The sequence below is a fragment of the Myotis myotis genome, unplaced genomic scaffold, assembly GCF_014108235.1.
Source record: "Myotis myotis isolate mMyoMyo1 unplaced genomic scaffold, mMyoMyo1.p scaffold_m19_p_2, whole genome shotgun sequence".
NCBI classification, from domain to species: Eukaryota; Metazoa; Chordata; class Mammalia; order Chiroptera; family Vespertilionidae; genus Myotis; species Myotis myotis.
In genome coordinates, this window is record NW_023416324.1 from 112,328,387 (window position 1) to 112,352,339 (window position 23,953).

The following is a 23,953-nucleotide window of genomic DNA, read 5'->3' on the forward strand; positions in this document are numbered from 1 at the left end:
TATTACATATAGACTTGCAATCTCTTTCCAATAACCGTAAGTCGAAGCTAGTTATATTTTTGTTTTAGAATGTTTTGGTTATGATGAGGTAATATTAAAGTAAAAGGAAGGTATATTTGTTATGCTTGTTCTAGTATACTGTAATGGTTTTGACAAAGTATGCATAGGTTAATAGAAAGAAAAAAATCCCAATGTAATTGTTGCAATTTTCTTATAGTTGTATATTCAACTATTAGATACTTGAAAACATGAAGGGAATATAGAACACTTCTGTGGGTACTCATCACTCCAGTAAGTTACAGCACCACACCTTGGTAGTCTTAATAAAAGAAATTTTTTTTTTGTAATCCTCACCTGAAGGTATGTTTTTATTGATTATAGAGAGATGAAGGGGCAGGAGGGAAAGGGGGAGGAAGGGAGGGAGGTAGGGAGGAAGCGGGTAGAGAGAGACAGATATCAATTGGTTGCCTCCCATATGCACCCTGACTGGCTATGTGCCCTGACCTGCCATTGAACCTGCAACCTTTTGATGTACAGGACTATGTTCCAACCGACTGAGTCACCCAGCCAGGGCTTAAAAGAATTCTTATAGGCTTAGAATGTAATGGAAATGTTATTGTTAGGAGAATCTTTAACGTCTTGGAAATACAGGGTATCCCCAAAAAATGTATATACGCTTGAATAACTACTAGCTCAATTTTAAAAATGAAATGTATTTTAATAAACACTACCTTTACAAATTATTCAAAGTGTTTGTATACATTTTGGGGGGACACCCTGTATTTGTCAATGAACCGAAAAAGAATTTGGCTTTGGAACTCTTCTATAGGCATAGCCTGTAATCAAACCAAAGAAACTACTATCTTGAGGTCCTACCATAGAGTAGTGTATCTGCAAAGGTTAGTCAGCAATCTGACACATTTACCATACTTTGGGGACATGATTATCTTAAATATTCCTAATTATCTTACTGATCTTAATCTTTGCAGTTCTGGAAATGTCTGTGATTAATACTTCAATGACTTAAGTACTGACTGAGCCATGTCTAGCACATATAAAATATTAATAGTCTTTCGTTGTTTTGGTGCTTCTGAAGCTTCCTTATAAATTTATTAGTCATTGTTCTCCTCAAAATTGCTCTTCAATTGAAATTGTGATTTCCTGAGTTTCCCGTGTTATGCAGTTAATGCATTTCTCCAATTCTGTAACCATAAGGAACTGGTTGCCACACACCATGTTTTATAACAGATGAAAAATCCTTATGGGAGCTATATCCCTACCACATCAGCATGAGGAGACAGATCCCTAAGATAAAAATGATTTTTTTAAAAACGGGTTTCATATTTGTAATTTTAAGGTAGTAGGGATTTTTCTTTTATAGTGTAAACATTTAAGGTTTCCCAAGATAGTTTGCATAGGAGGAGGATTTTATTTCAGAGACTGAAAAAAGCAATATAGCATTTTATAGCAGGTGACATAAAAACGAAGCAATATTTAAATTTTATAAATTTTTATTTCTTTATCTGTTAAGGCATGCTTTACATATTAGTTTTTATAACTACATTAACTGCTCTTAATCTAGCCTTAAAAGTACTAGGTGTACCGCGGTTAACAATGGCGGATTTTGTAATCAAAGAAAACATGATAATTTCAAGAGAAACATCTAAAGTGCTTTATTCAAAGTAATGTCCATCACTAGCTACACATTTCCCCATCTTTCAGGTAATTTGTGGATACCATCCCAATAGAACTTTTCTTGTTTTGAGGCAAACCATTCAGAAACCCAATTTTCCACTTTGTACGTTTTGAAGTGCTGCTCAGAAAGTGCATGTGCCATCAATCAGAACAAGTGGCAATCTGAAGGAGCAAGGTCTGGTAAATACAGTGGGTGGGTTAATACTTCCCAGGCAAGATCTTTTAGTGTGTCTTTAACTGGTTTTAAAGTGTGTGATGGTGCGTTATCATGAAGCAAAATTACTTTATCGTGTCTTTTGGCCCATTCTGGTCATTTTACGATCAAAAGCGTGGTTCAAATTGATTATTTGTTGTTGGTAGTGATCAGTATTAACGCTTTCACCTGGTTTTAGAAGCTCATAATACACCAACCTTTCTGATCCCACCAAACGCAGAGCATTGTCTTCTTTCAGAAGCGATTTGGCCTTGCAGTCGATGTTGATGGTTGACTGGGATCAACCCATGATTTTATGCATTTGGGATTCTCAAAATAAATCCACTTTTCATCGCCAGTCACAATTCAATGCAAAAAAAGACTTTCATGCCATTGAAGCAACATTTTACTGATGACTTTTTGGTTTGCCATTTGTCTTTTGTTCACTTGACGTGGCACCCATTTTCCTTCCTTTAAAGTCTTTCCCATTGCTTGTAAGTGATCAGAAATTGTTTGCTAGGCAATGTTTAATCTTTCTGCAAGTTGTTTTTGAGTTTAACACGCATCTTCATCCAGAAATGCTTGTAATTGTTGGTCTTCAAACTTTTTCAGTTGACCTGGACATTCTTTATCTTTCACATCGAAGTCATCACTTATAAAGCGTTTAAACCAGCATTCACAATTATCTTGAGATGGAGCATGTTCACCATAAGTTTACTGAAGTATACAATAACTTTTTCTTCAAAATAAAATAATGAATTAAAACTTCCCACAAATGCTCTTTTTTTGGCACGAAATTCGACATTTTTAAGCATAAAAGTATCTGGTATTAACACCTTCAGCAAATTTGACATGAAATTTTGAAGCTTGCTATCAATACAACAAAGTAGCATACATGTCAAATCGCCTATGTATCAACATATGTGTAACTCCATCTATTGAAAAAAATCCTCATTATTAACTGGTACACCTAGTAAATATTAGTTCCTTTGCTCAATCCTAATGCAAATTTGGATTTAAAAATATTTCATTATGTTGTCTTTTGCTCAGATTTCTTTGGAACTGGTATGGAGAACAGCAAATAAAATTTGCTTATTTTTCTAGAAAGAGCTGCCATCATGGGATTTTTGTTTTACTGGCAAAGCTGGAAATAAGTGGCCAGGCACTTTCTCTGCAAGGATAGTATCTTTTGCTTTGAAGCTCATGAATCCATTGCTATATCTTCCCTGGGCAGATTATTTAAAATAATTATTTTAAGCCATTATTTCTCATGAAACCTGTTTAGCTCTGAACATTCACTGTCTTTTATTTTGAGGAAACCTATCCTGGTTGACTTATGGCCTGGACTAGTTTGTTATAAAATTGATTAAGCTCTGCATCAATTTATTTGTACTGGCTAGACTGTTTTGAACTAGCTCATTTTTGAGTCATCTGTAGAAATGGTGATTCCCTCTTTCTATACCTAATTTTATGTCCAAATATTTTTGTTATAATGTGGCTAAATGCAGGTCCCCACCTAATTCTCACAATAGACTGAAAGGCCAGTGAAGGTTGAAGCAGACCAGTGTGAGATGACATGGGAGGGGAAAGCAGGGTCAGGTCATAGATAGCTATAAGAAGTATATCCATAAAAAGCTCAAGATTTTATTCTAAGTGAAATGGGGGATCATTCTAATGGGATTGACATGTTTGCTGTTTTTTAAAAATCATGGAGAAAAACTGCATGGGGCAGGAATAGAAGGGGGATTAGAGGCTCTTACAGTAATCTAGGCAATTGGACCACAGTAATTGAGGAGACAAGGAGGAGGGATTCAGGAATGTTTTATAGAGACAAGTCTGTAGGGCATAGTGACAGATTGAATGTAGGTCTAAGGGGAGAGGCATCAGGTTATTCCTGGGCCTGGTAATCAGTCATGCCACTGCAATGGCTGCTGTAAGTCTTTGTGATTCCTGTTCTGATGGGTCAGGCCTTTACTGTACCTATGACCCAAGGTTTCATGGAAAAACTAAGGAGATGCCCTAACCGGTTTGGCTCAGTGGATAGAGCGTCAGCCTGCCGACTCAAAGGTCCCAGGTTCGATTCCGGTCAAGGGCATGTACCTTGGTTGCGGGCACATACCCAGTGGGGAGTGTACAGGAGGCAGCTGATCGATGTTTCTCTCTCATCAATGTTTCAACTCTCTATCCCTCTCCCTTCCTCTCTGTAAAAAAATCAATAAATATATTTTTTTAAAAAAAAAGAAAAACTAAGGAGAAATCGGCCTCAAGGAGGAAATCAAAGTTCTGTACACCTGCGTATTATAATATTTCCAGACTGAAGAGACACATTTTTCTGAAACATTATTCAAATAACAATGCCAAAAACATTCCAGACAGAAATAACAAGTATGAATCTCACTCCTCCCACAACTTCTGAACCATCCAGTCACTATTAATTGGTCAAGTCTTTGTTTGATAAAGCCGGGATATGTTTCATATCAGCTTTCCCAACTTCAGCACTATTGACATTTTAGATGGGATAATGCTTTGTTGAAGGGGCTGTCCAGATCATTGTAGGATGTTTAGCAGCATCACTGACCTACTAGATGTCAGCAATACCAGCTTCCACTTTTGAAAAGCAAAAGTCTCCAGATGTCACCAAATGTCCCTGGGAGGGCAAAATCATTCCCAGTTGAGAACCACTGGCTCATACTAAGAAACAAAACTTTCAAAAATGGTGCTGATGGTAACAAAACTAACATTTATTAGCACTTGTTATAGCCCTTTAATTTTATGCTACCAGAACCAGTGAATAAATTGGTTATTTTTTTTAAAGATCTGCTAAAGTTGTAAATCGTAAAAAAATAAATGCCTTCAATTTATCTTTACATTAAAAATAAATATAAATCCATTCAACGGTTGGGTGATGTTGGGCCGTGGCCTTGAATATGAATCTGCTGACTAGATTTCAAAGCTGTCATGGTACATGATGCATTTTCCACTATTTTCAGTTTCAGGTATTTTAAAATGGGAAAGATATTGGATTCCGCTTTCCTTCTTGCTTTTTATTAATATATGCTTGTCAAATTTTTTTTTAGATTTCTCACCTATACTTCATTTACTCAAATTTTGGCTGTATTAAAAGTATTCTTAATACAATTAACCTATTTTTCAAATAAAACCGGAAGAATTTATAATCACAGTTCAAGGGCTACTGAATATTTAATTAAATCACATAACTACCCTAAGTACCACAAACGGGTTCAGGGTTCAATGGCTGTTGCCGCTCATTCCTTGTAAGCATACAGTTCATCTGATGGGACAGAAGCATACAGTTCATCTGCTGGGGTTATTAGAGAGCAGCCTCCTAGCCACAGCCTTCAGTGTATCATGTCATATGCCAGCATGTCCATTGGGCCAGTTTCATCAGGTAGAGATTGGTTAAGAGGCTATATATGCACCAAACATTATGTAAAGTACTCTACTTGCATTATCACTTTTAATCCACAATAGTCCTAAAACATAGATATGTTAAAATGTTTTTCTTTGAGAATGCTGAACATATAAATGGTAAGCGTCTTGCACAATACATAGGTAATACATAACGTGATCAGGATGGGAACCCAGGCATTCTAACTTGTATTTTACCACTTCATCACCAGTCCAAGGTCATCAAAGTTAATTATCTCCAGAGCACTAGGCTTTACTTAGGTCCATGACCAAAAATGACACCTTTGAATCTTGACCCGTCATCTTTAAAATAGTGCTGTGGCTTGAAAGTAAGGGAGATCAATATAAACCCATCACTTGGAATAATTCCAAGGATTCAGTGTCTCTGAAACCTCAATTCCATACATTTAAGACTAACCCAAATATTGTATTCCTGTATTCCTTTCCTATTGCTGTGGTAACAAATTACCATAAACTTAGTAGCTTAAAACAGCATAGGTTTATTGTCTGTAGGTTAGAAGTGCGACACAGATCTCACTGGGCTAAATTCAAGGTGTTAGCATGGCTGCTACATTTTTTTTTTTCTGGGGCTCTATGGGAGAATCAATTTCCTTGCCTTTTCCAGCTTATAGAGGCCATCATATTCTGTTTTGTGACCCCCTCCCCTCCATCTTCAAAGCCAGCAACACTGCATCTTCCCGACCATTCATCTGTAGTTACATTTCCCTGATTCTGACCTTTTCTGCTTCCCTCTTGCACTTTTAAGGACCCTGTGATTACACTGGGCCCACCTGGATAATGCAGGCTAACCTCCCTACCTTAATAATGCAAGGCTTAGACCTTTGGATCAGTCTGTTCCTGTTGAGTTGTATCAGCTGTCTGTTTTTAATGGACATTATCAAAAGTTATGTCTAAAAGCTTAATTTGTATGAGAAATCAGTCATGACTGAATTGTTTAATGTATTAAAAATGTAAATGGATCAACTGTATAATTAGATATAGAAACATTGGAGTCCTTTAATTTTTTAATAGTTTGAGATGGTTATAATCAGTTTCACCAAATGCCACACACAAGGTTCTAACACAGAAGAACCTTGTATTTGTTATCGGATGTATCTGATACTGAACAAAAATTAGTAATTTTTATTGAAATTGTCTATGAGTCCTCCTGAATGTGTCATTTTATTTTTTTTTTATTTTTTTATTTTAAGTTTTCTTTTTTTTTTAATTAAATCTTTATTGTTCAGATTATTACATTTGTTCCTCTTTTTTCCCCCCCATAACTCCCCTCCTCCCAGTTCCCGCCCCACCCTCCACCCTCACTCCCCACCCACTGTCCTCATCCATAGGTGCACGATTTTTGTCCAGTCTCTTCCCGCATCTCCCACACCCCTTTTCCCCCAAGAATAGTCAGTCCATTCCCTTTCTATGTCCCTGATTCTATTATAATCACCAGTTCATTCTGTTCATCAGATTATTCACTTGATTCTTAGATTCACTTGTTGATAGATGCATATTTGTTGTTCATAATTTGTATCTTTACCTTTTTCTTCCTCTTCCTCTTCTTAAAGGATACCTTTCAGCATTTCATATAATCCTGGTTTGGTGGTGATGAACTCCTTTAGCTTTTCCTTATCTGTGAAGCTCTTTATCTGACCTTCAATTCTGAATGATAGCTTTGCTGGATAAAGTAATCTTGGTTGTAGGTTCTTGGTATTCATCACTTTGAATATTTTTTGCCACTCCCTTCTGGCCTGCAAATTTTCTGTTGAGAAATCAGCTGACAGTCGTATGGGTATTCCCTTGTAGGTAACTGAGTTTCTTTCTCTTGCTGTTTTTAAGATTCTCTCTTTATCTTTTGCTCTTGGCATTTTAATGATGATGTGTCTTGGTGTGGTCCTCTTTGGATTCCTTTTGTTTGGGGTTCTCCGCGCTTCTTGGACCTGTAAGTCTATTTCTTTCACCAGGTGGGGGAAGTTTTCTGTCATTATTTCTTCAAATAGGTTTTCAATATCTTGCTCTCTCTCATCTTCTGGCACCCCTATAATTCTAATGTTGGTACGCTTGAAGCTGTCCCAGAGGCTCCTTACACTATCCTCGCATTTTTGGATTCTTTTTTCATTCCACCCCTCCGGTTGGGTGTTTTTTGCTTCCTCGCATTTCAAATCATTGACTTGATTCTTGCGCTCCTCTGGTCTGCTGTCGGGAGTCTGTATAATATTCGTTATTTCAGTCCGTGTATGCTTACTTTCTAGTTGGTTCCCCAATATAACATCGAGGGTCTCATTAGTTTTCTTGTAGATCTCATTAAGTTTATCGGCGGCTTCTAACAGTTCTTGAGAGACCTTAAAAGTGTGGTTCTGAACTCTATATCTTCCATTGACAATTTTGTCCTGTTTCTTTGTCTCCGCATTTTGTTATGCTTCCTTGGTGCACCCCCTAGTGGTCTTTGTGCACAGTCTTATAGTTAAACCTTGATTGTTGTAGCTAATACCAGGGAGGGTTTGACCTCCAGGCCAAGTGGCTATGAGAATCAGCTGTGTCTGCAGTGAGAGAACTTCTGTCCTCTAGGGAGGTGCTAATCCAGCCTTTGCCTGAGGCTATCCGGCAAATGCCTCTGTGCAGGGCTTGGGCGGGGTGGGTCGCACAGGATCAACAGGGTGGGCCGGAGAGAGCAGTTATGGCGGCTCTCAGTCCTGTCCCCAGGGGCTCTGCCTCTCTGGGTCCCAGCACCCGCTGCAAACCTCGGAGAGAAAGCTGCACTCGCTCTGACCGAAGCCAGACAGTCCCGCTTCTCCCGTTTGAGTCTGGGTCCCTAAAGACTCGCCTGTATCTGGAGCTCAGAGTCTGCGACTCCCTCCCGATTGAAAACGCCAACCGCGCCCTACTCCGCCAGCCCGCTCCACGCACTCAGCACCTCAGAATTTGACTTCAGCACTGCGCCTCCTCTGAGTGTCCGTATGCGTTTCTCTTTCCTCCTAGTTGTAGGACTTCCACTCAGCCAGCGTTCCTGTGGTTCTGGGTGACGTCCGTTCCGTTTTTTAGTTTCACTTTTGAAGTAGTTGTTCAAGGCAGCAAACTCCGGCGTTAACCTATGCCGCCATCTTGGTTCTCCCTGAATGTGTCATTTTAAATGGCTGAAGGATGTCAGTGGGATTGTGTGTCATGTTCATCCAGCCCTGCTGTCCAGACACAGGCTTGCTTTCTAACGTGTGTGAGGTGGGCACTGAATTTAACTGTTGTAAATGTTCCCTGAATGTTTTGTAAGTTTTTACCTAACATATTCAATTAATAGAAAACACTGAGTTGAAAGCAGTCACAATGGTCACTGCCACTACACAAAAGCCACTATTGACTCAAGACTGTATGTGCCATATGATGTAAGACTGCCAGTTTCTTTTCTTTTTTTTAAATATATTTTATTGATTTTTTTTTACAGAGAGGAAGGGAGAGGGATAGTGAGTTAGAAACATCGATGAGAGAGAAACATCAATCAGCCGCCTCCTGGGGATGAGCCCGCAACCAAGGTACATGCCCTTGACCGGAATTGAACCTGGGACCTTTTAGTCCTCAGGCTGACGCTCTATCCACTGAGCCAAACCGGCTAGGGCACTGCCAGTTTCTTAAAAACTTACAACTATACTTAAATTCCAGAAAGAGCTATCCTATATAATAAAAGCCTAATATGCAAATCTACCAAACAGTGGAATGACTGGCAGAACGACCGGTCGCTATGATGCACACTGACCACCAGGGGGCAAACGCTCAATGCAGGAGCTCCCCCCAGCCTGCAGGCCCCAAACCAGCCAAGGCAGGTGCCAGTGGGGGCCCCCCGGATCGCCCCACCAGTCGCCCAGCACAGGGAGGCAACTAGTAGTGGCAGCGGGGGGCGGGGCTGGCGAGCAGGCAACACCAGGCTGGCCAAGGAGGGTGCCCCCCCATCACCCAGCCGGTCTCCCCACAGATGGGACCTAATCACCTGCCAGGCCTTGGGACCTTACCCGTGCACAGATTTTGTGCAATGGGCCTCTAGTAAATTAATAAATGTTCATGATTTAAAGGTGGTAAGTTCAACAATAAGAAATTTAAAAGGGCTGTGATTGATAATGATAAACACCATTTACTGAATGCCTTTGATTGCATTATCTCATTTCATTCTCACAATCCTACATGGTGGATGGAATCTTTGCTCAGATAAAAGAACTGGATGTCAAAGGCTAAGTAACTTACTAGGCAACACAGAACTGGCAAATGTTGGAAGCTCAATGTGTGTCTCATTTCAAATGTTTTTATTCACTACTATATTTCTTTTTAAATATATTTTTTATTGATTAAGATATTACATATGTGTCCTTATCCCCATGTTACCCCCTAACCCCCTCCCCCCCCGCTCATGCCCTCACCCCCCCCCCCCCCCCCGTTGTCTGTGTCCATTGGTTAGGCCTATGTGCTTGCATATAAGTCCTTTGGTTGATCTTTCCCCCTTACCCCCACCCTCCCCTACCTTCCCTCCAAGGCCCAACAGTCCAATCAATGCCTCTCCGTCTCTGGATCAGTCCTTGTTCATCAGTTTATGTTGTTCATTATATTCCACAAATGAGTGAGATCATGTGGTATTTATCCGCTCTCCAGTTCCATCCATGCTGTGGCAAATGGTAAGAGTTCCTTTTTCTACTTCCTCTTCTTAAAGAATACCTTTTAGCATTTCATATAATGCTGGGTTTGGTGGTGGTGAACTCCTTTAGCTTTTTCTTATCTGTGACGCTCTTTATCTGACCTTCTATTCTGAATGATAGCTTTGCTGGATAAAGTAATCTTGGTTGTAGGTTCTTGCTATTCATCACTTTGAATATTTCTTGCCACTCCCTTCTGGCCTGCATGGTTTCTGTTGAGAAATCAGCTGACAGTCGTATGGGTACTCCCTTGTAGATAACTGAGTTTCTTTCTCTTGCTGCTTTTAAGATTCTCTCTGTCTTTTGCTCTTGGCATTTTAATTATGATGTGTCTTGGTGTGGTCCTCTTTGGATTCCTTTTGTTTGGGGTTCTCTGCGCTTCCTGGACTTGTAAGTCTATTTCTTTGACCAGGTAGGGTAAGTTTTCTGTCATTATTTCTTCAAATAGGTTTTCAATATCTTGCCCTCTCTCTTCTTCTGGTATCCCTATAATTCTGATGTTGGTACGCTTGAAGTTGTCCCAGAGGCTCCTTACACTATCTTCATATTTTTGGAATCTTTTTTCTTTTTCGGTTGGGTATTTTTTGTTTCTTCGTATTTCAAATCTTTGACTTGATTCTTGGGATCCTCTTGCCTGCTGTTGGATCTCTGTATATTATTCTTTATTTCAGTCAGTGTATGCTTAATTTCTAGTTGGTCCTTTTCATATCCTCGAGGGTCTCACTAGATTTCTTGAGGATCTCACTAAATTTATTGGCCATTTCCATAAAATTCTTGAAAAACCTTATAAACATGGTTTTGAACTCTATATCCAGTCATTTGCTTTCCTCCGTTTCTGTCATTTGTGACCTGTTTCTTTGTCTCCGCATTTTTTATGCTTCCCTGTGTTGGTAGAGTGGTTTTGTGTGCTAGGTGTCCTGTAGGGCCCAGTTGCTCAACCTCCCCCGTTACCTGAGGTGGACACTCTTGGTGCACCCCCTTGTGGGCTTTGTGCACAGTCTTGTTGTAGTTATGCCTTGATTGTTGTAGGATCACTGGGAGGAATTGAACTCCAGGCCAGTTGGCAGTGAGAATCAGCTGTGTCTGCAGTGGGAGAACTTCTGTGCTGAAGACACCCTTCTGGGGCAAGACTTGCTTCAGTGGGGCTTTGGTGCTCACTGAGTCTGCCCCCTGGGTGTGTCCCTTATGGATCTGAGGAGTTGTAATCCGGATGGTCCCCCTCTGACCACTGGGTACACTGGCTCTTAGAGGTTACCCACCAGGAGCTATGAAGAGAACTGCAGATTCCCCTTCCTTTTTTGGAGTTTGGAGGTGCCCTGATGAGGCCCAGCTGTGAAGCAATGCAAGCTGCTGTGGGGCCTTGGGCCTTCTCTTGGAAGTTCTGGGTCTGTGGCCCAGCTGCAGTTTGTTAGGTAATTTTCAGGTTGCAAAGGGCCAGGGCATTCATATGCAAAAGCCTCTGCCGCAGCCTGGGTGGGGCGGGGTCTCAGGGAATCAAAGGGCGGAGCAAGGAACTATGGCAGATTCTCAGCCCTGCCCTAAGGGGCCGCGCGCGTCTCAGTGTCCTGATAATTTAATTGCTTCAAGCACCTCTGAGAGAAAGCTGCCCTCGAGTTCCGAGTTCTGCCTGCTGCCAGACAGTCCAGTTTCTCCCCGTATGAGTCCTGGGTCCCCAGAGACTTCCCAGAACCGGAGTTCAGAGCAGTCGGGAGCTTGTGACTCCCTCCTGATTCAAAAAGACAGCCTCGTCCTCAGGTACCAGCCCCTTTCCGCGCACTCTCGAGCCTCCGTACCTTTGCACTTTACTTCCGCAGCTCCTGACCCTCAATGTGCTTTTCTCTTTCCTTCTAGTTGTAGAATTTCCACTCCACCAGCCTTCCTGTAAGTTCTGGATGATGTCCGTTTTGTCTTTTTATTATGTTTTGAAGTTGTTGTAGGAGGCAGCAATTTCGGTGTTTCCCTATACCACCATCTTAGTTTCTCCCAAGCCCAAGCTTTTCACCAAATCACAGCATGGATGCTGGGTGGCCAATAAATGATTGTGTCCACTACTATATATTTTTAATTATGTTCTAACATGTTTCCATTTTTACTTTAAAAAAAGGACAAAATGCTGTCTGTGGCATAAAATATTTCAGAACTAGCAACTGCATAGTTATATAAAACACTAATGAAATTATTTTTATAAAACTTTTACAGAGGTAATCAAGGTAAACAAATAATATCTTTTAATTTCTTATTTTAGGTAAAATGTTATTTATTTACATTAAAACTTCAGTTTCCTGAAGTTGAAGCAGGTCCTTGACAGAAAACCAAAGGTATCACTTAAAGACAGATAAATCAAAAGGCATTTAAAATAACTGACTGAGGAAAACCTAACTCGAAAAGTTAAGAATACTTCTCTACATCTTTTAATCAGTGTTATTTACTGTTTTCTGTCATAGGAGATGAATATGATGTATGTGCCATCTGTTTGGATGAATATGAAGATGGAGATAAGCTCAGAATCCTTCCCTGTTCTCATGGTATGAAAAATTACATATTGCTTTGAATTGACATAGTAAATTTATATTTAGGTTCAGTATTTAGAAGACAGAAAATAGTTATTAGCACACCATAAACCAGGCCCTGTACTAACTAGTAATATCTCATTATAAAAATTTACAAACTTTTGTCCCTACATGATGCACATATATATCAGAGTAAGATTAATAAACATGGTAAAATACTAAAAATGTTCGCAACTACAGTGTACTTCCTAAAGATGTGTATTTTACTTCAACAGCTTATCATTGCAAGTGTGTAGACCCTTGGCTAACTAAAACCAAAAAAACCTGTCCAGTCTGCAAGCAAAAAGTCGTTTCTTCTGAAGGTGATTCAGACTCTGACACAGACAGCAGTCAAGAAGAAAACGAGGTGTCAGAACATACCCCTTTACTCAGACCTTTGGCTTCTGTCAGCACCCAGTCATTTGGGGCTCTGTCGGAATCCCGCTCACATCAAAACATGACAGAATCTTCAGACTATGAAGAAGATGACAATGAAGATACTGATAGTAGTGATGCAGAAAACGAAATTAACGAACATAGTGTTGTGGTCCAGTTGCAGTCTAATGAACAGGATTACAACATAGCAAATACTGTTTAACCCAATCAGAAGATGATTGGGTTATTTCCCTTTAAATGTTTATTTAGGTATATAATTTGATTTTTTGCTCCCTTCACAGATTTCTGTAGAAATAACTTTATTTTTTAGATTTCTACAGTTTAATCTTACTGAAAGTTGTTGTTTCTTTTTTAAATCTAGTATTTATCTGCAGGAGTGTACTTCATTTTACTAACAAGTAACAAAAGACTGGTACTGTAACTCAAGCATCAAATCAACTCTTATTTTGGAATGAAATATAGCCAAAACATTAAAAAAAAAAAAAAATTCAGTACAGCTTGCAATTAAGATCTAGATCACAGTATGCAAATTTTGTGCTTTGCACACAAGTCAGTGCTATGGCCACCTAGTATTAGCTAAGCCAGCTCCCATCTCCATAAAGCTACCTAGAGTTGTTGAGTTGGAATGTTTGTTCTGGTATTACCCCAAATTGCCATCATGAGGGAGAGGCAACAAGGCAATTTAGCATTTTTCCTCCCATTGGCACCAAAACTCAAAGCTGTCTTTATCCTTTCTATTCCCAAGTAGTCTTATCCTGAAAGGAACAGTCTATACTGGCGCAGATTTCAAGTTTTAAGGTTCTTAAGTACTATAGAGTTACGTATGAATTTGATTCATCAGCTAAAGTAATATGTCACTGGACTTAACTTACTGAATTTCATATCCTTAAGGGTTTTATGTTGTGATCGAAGCAAAAAGGAAATGCTGTACAAAAATACCAAACTTCAGCAACTGTTAACATGCAGATCATATACCTCTCAATAAAGAGCATCTATGCTGATTAGCCCTGCTAAACTATGTATAGAGGAAATTGTTCAAGTATTGGATTTGAAAATAATTTCTTATGTTTAACAGAATAATGAATGTAAACAATTTATGAAAAGCTAAATTATATTATACATCACTGTAACTATGTAGAAAATATAGACATATATAATCAAAATGCTACGAATTTTTATATAGCCTTGTATGAAGGGAGTTTGAATGTTAATAAACACGTTTTCCACTTTAAGAACTTTATTTGTTGTACTGAAATATTACCTACATTAGCCTTATTTTTATATACAGTGCTATAAAGGTATAAAGGTATAATGATTATGATAATTTAGGTCAGATAAACACACCTTAGAATTTTATACAAGGTAACTAACTAAAGCAGTTAGGTAATTCCCCGTTTAAACGGCCGTCAAAATCATTCCAACAACTGGACATTTTGGTACCCTGATGTAATTATGGTATAACCTTACAGTACACTGCTACGCAGCTTCAAAAGGATAAATTATCTTGATACATCTGCATGGACATGGGAAATTGTTAGTGAACAAAAGCACATTAGAAAAGAATAACTATACTACATACCTGAGCCTTTGTTGTAAAAACAGAAAAATTACACATTTTAAAAGAAATGTAACACTATTGGGGGAATTTCATTTTCTGAATTGCTTTTTAGAAAAATTCTTATAATTAACAAAAAAATATTTCTGCTTATGAGAAGAAAAACTTGAATTGTCAAGCTGATACCACCTCATCTCCCCCCCCCCCCCTTTTAAATAATAAAACACAGGCATGAGAAATAGAACATTAGTTTACTAGGATAGCAGAGCTTTGGAATTTGGTCATTTGAATAATTTCATTTAACCTAAAGTAGGGTGTGAGGATAAAACATTAAACTCAATGTTTGGCACATAAACACACAATAAGTAATAGCTTTTATAGTTATTAAATAATAACATTTTTTTAAATGGGAAAAGTTAAGTCACTGTAATGTGTATTAGATACTGTATTCCCTCAGTTCTTAATCTACACTTCAAATCAAAGGACCTGGTTCCTTTAAATTTAAGTTAGGAGATTTTCTAAGGTAAAAATTACTTTTTTTAAATACTCCAAACTTACTTTTAGTTGTAAAATCTATGAAGTCTTAATTAAATTACTAGTTTTAATATTCAATTTAAATTTTTTATGTCTTCACAGTATACACAATTTTTTAAATAGGACACTAAATAAAAATCCAATTTGTTTTAATACCTTAATTAAAAATTTTTCTGATTACAAAAGGACAGTCACCTGGAAACATACCCCAGAGATAAATTTATTTTGATATTCAGAAATACATATGTAAAATAAATCTGTATTATATACTGTACTACTTATACTGTATGTAACATCTGTTTATATCCAAATTATTACTTAACATTCATTAGTGAGCATTTTCTTGTGTCATTCTTCAATGACTGGTTTATCCTCTGGACAATCATTTACATAGCCCATAAGCCTGAAAGTTAAATTTTGTAGCTTTCCAAGTTTAGCACTATAAGTAATGCTATGTGATGGATATTCTGGCATATGAGTTTGTATAGCTCCATTTCCTTAAGTTAAATTCCTAGAACTAAGTACAAAGCAAAGATACATGCACATGTTTTCAGAAGTGTTTTTCTAATGAAATTGTGTGTAGGGGGCCAATGTTTAGTTTCATTATTTACTTTTTTAATGATACAGATGCCCACTACTGTCTTCTACTCACCTACACACACCCCCAACACATCCCCTCACCTAACTTACAGGTTCATTCATTAAGGGTTTCACAATTCTGGTGCGACTTCCTAATTACCCCAACAATTCTTTACAACTCAAGTGTGAATGTATATTACCGTAAAATATCAAATCACTGCAACCCAACCACAAAATTTTCATTTGACCCACCTTTTGTTCCTAACAGAGATCTTAATGGGTCAGGAAGTTGAGGTTTTTGTTTTACAATTTCTAAGGTATGCCCACTCAACTACCAAAGTAGACCCAAATCCCTATCTTCTAAACTTGTACATCCCTGAGTGTACAATCAAATTCAGAACTCTTAACAACACTTCAAAGAAAAAACTTAAGTTATGCACAGTATATTCAATTAAGGCAAAGCGATTAATTCTCCTTCCCTAAGCCACTGTTTCTCAAAGGGTAGCACACAAGCTGCTTAAAGTGATTCAGACTGACTTGGCAATTGTTTCTAAATGATGATCTTGGGCTATGCATAATCTACATCTCTAGAGTAGAACTCTAGAGCCCAAAATCTGCATTATAAGCAGCTCCCAGTTCCACTCAGACTCACCAACTTTTGAGCATCCCTGCTCAGAGCTTGATAGTTCATGGTGATGATTTACCTAAATAGTATTAAACTAACAGAGTTACTAAGCTGCAATATATCTCAGGGACCTTCTGACCTCTGGGATTAAACTTGACTTATATAGCTATTGTGAACATGTCACTCCAAAGCCAGAAATGGCAAGAACATCCCAATCTTATATGCTGCCTAAGGAATGTCTTCTTTTATGTGAGAGTTCCAATGGGCTCACTGCAGTCTGCCGATACAGCCTCCAAACCTAAAGAAGTCATACAACAGCTCAACACAGAAGAATCCACAATGCAGAAACCCGTGTTGGCACTGGGGCCTTACTGCTCACTAGATTTCCCATCTAGAAACCATCAACAAAAGAAAAGTATTAATTTCTAGTGGATACGTTAATTTTTTTCTCATAAGCCTGAAGATGAGCCTAAGATAACTAAAAACCATTTTAAAAGGTCAAAGACCATTAAAAATAAATTCCCAGCACTCATTTTATTTATAATAAATACTACAGGAAGTGGAATAGGCCAACAACCGAATCTTTCAAAAAGATTATATGCTTACAGCATCTTTTGGCCTATCCTGTATATATATTAGCATTGTGTCAAAAATCAACTGCAACAGTAAGCCAACAATTTATATAAACAACATGAGTCTAGAGTATTTGGTTGGAATAAATTTATTTCATCTGTCTGTAAACAAGGTGTTTAATAGTTATGGCATTTTTTAAAATGCATATTAAATCAGATGAGTTAGACTGTATCCCAGATGTAACAAAGTGCAGGGAAAGAAATGGACAAATCAGCAACAAGATTTGTTTTTAAATCTGTACATTATCCACAAGGCCCAAACAATAGAAGCAAATACTAGAATGTCCCTAAAGTAGTGCCATTCAAAAGAAACCTTTTATAGGTCAGTTAAAATCCATCTCACAATAGCAACAGTTCATTTTAACAATAGTATGGCACAGAATACATTTGAAAAAAATTCATCACAAGACAGCCACAATAATGCAACTTCATATAAAAACTTAAGCTGCAAATAAAAATTGGTCCTATGAAGAACAAACTGGACACACTCCAGATGGTTATGCTGGGACACCTAATGTCCATAATGGCAGCCTCTTACAATTTTACTAAAGAGTAGGTAGAGCTGGTGTGCAAAGAAAAAGATAGGAACAAAAATCTGAGCTACTGCAATGATGGAATGTCCCTGGGGATTCAACCAGTATGTTTATTGTGAGGTCATGGGAGGAAGTGCCTTTTGCTCTTGTTTTGCAGTTGCACTCTTAGTATGTCCTGTAGACACTATGAAAAAAGGTTTGTCTACTCCAGTGCAACAACAATACTGAAAGCAAACTACTGCAGCTCTCAATAGTTCATCAACAAACAGGATTATTAATTGGTTAAATAAACCAGGCACTGCATAAAATAAGGTGGAAGCAAACCAAACAACTTATGTGCGAAGGGAGGGGGTGAGAAAAGACAAGTGAAGGAAAGATGCATGCACTTTTCCCTCCCAACCATGCGCTACAAAAGGAAGACTAAATGAGCTAAGTAAATGCTCAAAGTGCTGAAAAGACATTGATCAAATTAGAGATTGTACACCGGCACCTTGCTTATTATTAACTTATTTTAGTAATCAATATCCCATTAATTGCTAAAACAAAGTGATGCCCAGCTTGGCATGCCCCCTCCCCCCAAATTTCAAGGTATCATGCAAATCATTGTTGTGCTGCAATTATGTTGCCAGATAAGGGTTGATTACATACAGTGGTTAACATACAAATAATCCATTGGGCAAATAGGAATCATGACATTAGAAAATAGGTAAAGAAAAATTAGCTACCACATAGTCTGGCAGCACTGTAACCATAATTGGGGTGGTGATGAAGACAGTTGCTAGGTAGATGGGGAGAGGCTGCTTACACATCAGACCGCCTCAGGTATAAAGCGAGTTCATATGCTTTCTTGTTAAGTGTGCCTCCGTGGACACCTTCCTTTCCCATGACTATAACCAATGCTGGAGTACACAAGGAAACAAAACAAAGTGAACAGAATTATTTAAGGGGGAGGGCAGAAAGAAAGATACCTTTCCCCACTAACAGAGGGATACAAAGGAGACCAAGGTTCATACCCCATCACCTGCATTGCTAATAAAGTTTCCGGAATTAAGACTCGAGCTTATGCTAGGAAAGTTTACGAGCAATTCCCCTAATGCTGAACATCTGCCTAGCAGCTAGAACCCAGAGTCTCTCAAGTACTTTGCCATTGAGTATGCCTTCTTATTCAAGCCGCCTCCATGGACCCCTTCTTTTCCCATTACAAAGACCAAGACTGAAAGAGAAAGAAGAAAAGGGTTTCAAAAGAAGGGTTAATTAAGAAAGTCACATAAGTTTTAGCAGACAGAACCCTAATTACTAAGTTAATATTAAGTTAGTTTTCCATGAACTGTCAAGCACTGAAGTCAACTAGATCTCCAAAAAGGAGAACTTTCAAACTAGTTATATACTAAAAACTATTAACTGCTTCTTGGAAGTCCAATCAATGCAGCTGCAGTGCTCTATAAAAATATCTTCATACTAGCTAGGGGAAAAGGAGTGTGATCATTTATCTTCTATTCTAGGGCAAAAAACTGCTGGTTAGTAGGACAAATACATATTAGACTGGCCTCCCCAAAAAACTTAAAAAAAATTTAGGTGATTATTTTACAAAATTCTCCCAATTTAACAAGCTTGATTAAGTACAAACTATTAAGTCTTACCAGTGAGGTTAAATGTGTCTATTACCGCTAGAGCAAAACCAAGACCAAATTTTAAATAGCATTTCCAGTGCTATTCAGAAAAGATGAAATTAAGGTTTCTAAGGTGTATGCTTACTGATATCCTCCTCACTGGTATAGCTTTGTTTTTAATTGAGTCTAAAATCTTGAAATAGATTTACTATTTCCAACAAGAGATTCTTCTATGATGAGGTTCAGATTTTACAATCACAGCCACTAGATGTCAGCAGTACTATATGGTATGAAAATCTCATTCCTGTTTTATGTCACATGGTTGATGCTTTTTAAGTTATCTGACTTCAGCTAATATTGAAAAAAAAAAAAAGTCTATTACTTCAGTCACCTAATTTTTCTTTATTTATTTTTATTGATTGATTTCAGAGAGGAAGGGAGAGGGAGAGAGAGACAGAAACATTAATGATGAGAGAATCACTGATCAGCTGCCTACTGCACACCCTCTACTAGGGATTGAGCCCGCAACCTGGGCATGTGCCCTTGACCAGAACTGAACCCGGGACCCTTCAGTCCGCAGGCTGACACTCTATCCACTGAGCCAAACTGGCTAGGACCACCTAATTTTTCTATGGAGCAATAGTCATAAGCATCAACTCACATCAGAGTAAGAGTAACCTTTAGGATGATCACAGGGAGTTGGTAGGACCATTTCAGTAAATTACAGCTCAGGGGAGTTTCAAGTTCCTTCACATGGTAGATTTGGTCTTACTTAGACGTGTCAAGTCTGCTGTATGAGACTCACAAACCTTCTTTCTTTACAAAATATTTACACAGGTTAATACATTTAAATATAGTTTTAAATCAATCAGATGCCATAATAAACCCCAATTTTGAAAGTTTTGAAAAAGCAGTGAGACTTATTTTCTCCAATGTTGACAACAGTCAAGAAGCACCAGAATTTCTGGGTCAAATATATAAATGAAATGTAATTTTCTACTTTTCCTATCTAAATCACAATCACATTTAGTCTTTGAAAATATTTTAGTAATGGGACAACTTACTCCAAAACCCTTATTCTAATTATTTCTTTCTTCCCTGCCATGTTTTTAATAGAAATATGAATCAATGTTAATTTTTCCATTTTTATGCTGAGCAACGAATGATTGAAATGTAAGCAAGAAAGAAAAGGAAGAGATCCAAAGGTCAAAGACTCAAAGGGAAGAAAGTAACCAAACAATCTGAGTGATTTAACAATCTGATTACACCATAAGATTATCATTGAACATGTCAAGCAGTTTGAGACAAATTTGGATTTTCAGTTTACTAAAGCTGAAACTGGAGAGTTGGTATGAATATTCTATTTTAGAATAAAGTCAAGATCTCAGAGGCTAGGCTGTATGTGCAGCTGCTGTAGAGTAAGTAAATTTAAAGCAGTGCCTCCCTTCAGTGCTGGGCAGTTCACAAAAACCATCTTAATAGCCATTATGGACTAACACTTTTATTCAAAATGCTAAAGAAACTGCTTAATAAGTTGTAACGTAACATGCAACTTTTAACAAAAGAGCGCCTTGCTTACCTCTGCCAGCTCTGCCCACTGCAACGTTGTATGTAGGTTCCCCACCTTGACTCTTTGTCCTGATGTCCATTGTGCAGTCACCATCCACATACAGACTGTCTCTGATCACTGAGCACTTCTTTGCGCCAAGAGTCAAACCGTTGGTAAAGAAACCTTCCCGATCTTTTCCTACAATCATATCTATTTCTACTGGCTGTCCCCCCGCACCCAAAAAAAGAAAAAGAAAAAACACACATGAAATTAGTTAATTCTTTTCAGGCCTCAATATAACAGGAAAGACTGTGTGCCAAGTTTTTACTACCAGTACAAGACATCCACATTTCACTAACATAAAATCAAGTTTTAGTCTTTTCTAAAGAATAGCTTAATCCCATATGATTACATGTTTCATATTAGATTTCACAGTTCACAGTGTAGTCTGCTAACTAAAGACCAGTCTATGAAAAGAATCTCGATTCACCCTATAAACTTTCAGCAATAGCCTATCACTACAGTCAGTCATGTTGCATCAAATTTAAAGTTGCTTGAAAGTTTCCTGAAATAAAACCTAAAGTCCATGCTTATAGCAGGTCTGTTCACTTCTACTCTGCTTCAAATAGCTTGACATCTCCCCACAAGTACGAACTTCAAGCGCATTCCCAAATTCGTATTTCCCTCCTATTTTTCTAGCTACTACTCTAACTTCCTTTCCCCTCCCACCTCAGTAATCAGTTTTTATTCCGGCAAATGCAAAGATGATTCTGTCGGTAGCACAGCAGTAAGCAATGGTAAAAACAAAACAAAATAAAAAACCCTTCAGAAAACGGAAGGGATTTGGAAAGAAACTGAGGTAGCCACCAGAATCGGAAAGGAGGAAAGGAGAAAACGTGCCTGCTAACATTCCATGAATAAGAAGGAAGGCGTCGCCCCCATCAGAACTGCAGAGTCATAGCAGGCCCCAGCCATTTCCAAGCACACTCCTGCAATCTTCCCAGCCAGACAGCGGGAACTCACACAAAAAATCAAAAAGACTGCAGAAAAAAAAGTTGATCACCAGATGCCAATTCTCTGTAAGAATTGTAGTCCACTGCAATGGGAGAACTTCAAGTATTAGCATCAAGGACTGAGTTCTACACAGTTAAGTCTGAAACCATGTTAACTAGTATGAGAATAATTAGCACCCTTAACAGGGGGCATGAATTTTAGCGTTTGTTGGGAAGGGAGCGTGAGGCCAAGAAACTAAGGGAATGAATGGTCTCACTGACACGATCGTCACAATTTTGGAAAGAACCTTGTGCAGAAAGAGGCGAAACAATAAAGCAGCACTGGAGGCTTGGTGACAATTATTCCCTACACATGAGTCAACCAAGTCAAAACCATCAAGTCACAAAATCAGGCACTGTGAAGCGTAAATCTGTGTTAGTTCCTCACTACCATCACGAAAGAGACTTGGAGAACCGACGAGTGTTGGAAGATTACTGAAAACCCCGTAAAGGCACCCCATTTTTAGGGCTGTGTTGCATAATTGGGAATAACGGTAAATCGATGACTCTCCATAAGAGGAGGAGAGAAATCAATGGCAGTTCGCCATCTTGGAGAATTTAAAAAAAAAAAAATCCTATAGAGCCAGGGCTGAAGTCAGGATTCACGAATCCACCTACGTCGTCGGTGTACATTTCTCCCAGCCCCAGAGGCCTGGACACCAGCAAACCTACGCAAAGTCGCCGCGAGGATCCCGGGGCCGAGCAGCCTCCTCCCACATCCCGCGGCGCGGGAGGCCCGCCGTCCGCTGAGCGAGGGGCTGCCCGGCCGCCGGAGGACCCCCGCCGGGCCCCGCTTCCATCCCGGGACGACTAAGCAAACCTCCCGGCTTCCAGGGTACCCGGGGGAAAGGACGCCCCTCCCCCAGCTGCACCGGACCTGAGCTGGGAAGCGGGGCGCGGGCCGCCGCCCCCGCCAGTCGGCGAAGCCCGCTCGTCCCCGGCCTCGGCCTCTCGCCAGCCCGGCAGCCGCCTCCTCGGCGCCGGCCGCCTCCACACCTGCCGGCACGGCCCTGCGCGCCCCCACGGCCGACCGCCCCGCTCAGGGCCGGGCGGACCCGCGCTGCCGCTGGTCCTCACCGTAATGCTCTGGAAGACTCCCCCGGCCGTGGCTGCCCACACGTATTTGGCGTCGCAGTAGCCGACAATGGCGGCCTCCTGGCAGCAGCCATCGCACATCAGGTTATCCACGTAGCTCTGCCAACCGGCCATCTTCGAGCCCTTCGCACTGCAGCGGGGACGGCGAGGAGCAGCAGGCGCAGCGGCGGCGGGCGCGGGGGGAGGAGGGGCGGGGGCGGGGAGGAGGCGGCTCTGCGCAGGCACCGACCGCCCCCCTCCCCGGGAGCTGCGGTGGGAGGTCGCGGGGACGGCGGCGAGGGACCGGCCGAGAAGCGTGTGCCCGGTGCCCGCCCGCCCGCCCCGCGGAGCTGACTAACCGGCACCGGGAGGCTGACAAGCGGCTGTGCGACGGCGGCGGCGGCTGCTCCTCACCGAGGCGCCCCCCTTCCCCGCGGCCACGGAGGGACGTGCGCGCGCGTGCGTGCGATCCTTCCGCCGCGCCCCGACTTGGAGGGTCCCGGGAAGGGAGAGGAAGACTGAGGCCGGGGCGCGGAGGGATACCGCTCGGGGACAATCACGGCTGCCACGTGCCGACGGCGAGGGACCGGCGCGGCGCGGCGCTGAGGGTGGCCCAGCCTCGGACCCGGGGCCGCGGAAAGGATGTGTTTCCCGTCGCGTTAGGCACCTAAGAGACAGCGCGCCCGGGCCGCCACGGAGCGCCCGGCCGCCACGGAGTCCCCGCGGCCGTGCAGTGATGCGTCTCTTCTGCGCCCCGTGTGCGGGAAGCGGGGTCTGGAGCCTCGGTGTGGGATTGCAGTCGTCCCGGTGACAGGATGCGGCGCGTTTATCTGGTGTGGGGTGTGGGTGGCTGGCGCCAGTCCCCACGCTCCGCTCCGCATCCTCGGGACCCTCCGCCCGAGGCCTCTGCCCTCGGCCTGCAGGCAGCCCTGCGGCGCGCCCGCAACCTGCATCAGAGCGGACGCTGGTGGCGTGTGGGTTTTGTGGATCTTTCATTGTTCCTCGCTGTCTGTGGATTCTTTGACTGGGAGAACCCCCACCCTCCCGCCTTAATAATGCTTATCACTGCTTGTAAAGTCCGAACAAATAGCGACCTATGTAAACTATTTTTTGTTGTTGTTAACTGGGAAGGTTATTGGTGGGTCGAAGAAATTGCTGAAAATAAAGAATAAACAATCTAAGGAAGGGTTCACTGAATAAACACAGTAATATTTTTTTGCTCTCGAAGGGAAAATAATTTCAGGACTCAACCCTGAATAGGACTTTTTTCTACTT

The 23,953-nt window shown here is 40.6% G+C and overlaps 2 protein-coding genes across 9 annotated transcripts in view; one reads left to right on the forward strand and one right to left on the reverse strand.

Moving 5' to 3' along the window:
• The window catches only part of RNF13 (ring finger protein 13), a 239,882-nt gene extending 225,715 nt beyond the window's left edge, over positions 1 to 14,167 (forward strand). For all 6 annotated transcript variants that reach the window (XM_036348561.1, XM_036348559.1, XM_036348560.1 and 3 more), the window contains 2 exons: positions 12,435 to 12,515; positions 12,776 to 14,167. In XM_036348561.1, coding sequence (XP_036204454.1) covers positions 12,435 to 12,515; positions 12,776 to 13,137 — 443 coding nt within the window. In that variant the 3' untranslated portion in view covers positions 13,138 to 14,167. The remainder of the gene's footprint in view (positions 1 to 12,434; positions 12,516 to 12,775) is intronic.
• A 2,764-nt stretch (positions 14,168 to 16,931) lies between these two features.
• On the reverse strand, positions 16,932 to 23,714 carry PFN2 (profilin 2). Of its 3 annotated transcripts, none has more exons than XM_036348567.1 (3): positions 22,682 to 23,013; positions 20,583 to 20,775; positions 16,932 to 18,606 (listed from the first exon to the last, which is right to left on the reverse strand). In XM_036348567.1, exons 1-3 carry the CDS (start codon positions 22,811 to 22,813, stop codon positions 18,509 to 18,511), a joined length of 423 nt encoding a protein of 140 aa, XP_036204460.1. In that variant the 5' UTR covers positions 22,814 to 23,013; the 3' UTR covers positions 16,932 to 18,508. The 3 variants fall into 3 exon arrangements, with proteins under 3 accessions (XP_036204460.1, XP_036204461.1, XP_036204459.1); XM_036348568.1 differs by having other exon boundaries at positions 16,932 to 18,292; positions 22,682 to 23,010; XM_036348566.1 differs by lacking the exons at positions 16,932 to 18,606; positions 22,682 to 23,013 and adding an exon at positions 23,038 to 23,714 and having other exon boundaries at positions 20,638 to 20,775.
• Positions 23,715 to 23,953: the final 239 nt, after the last annotated feature.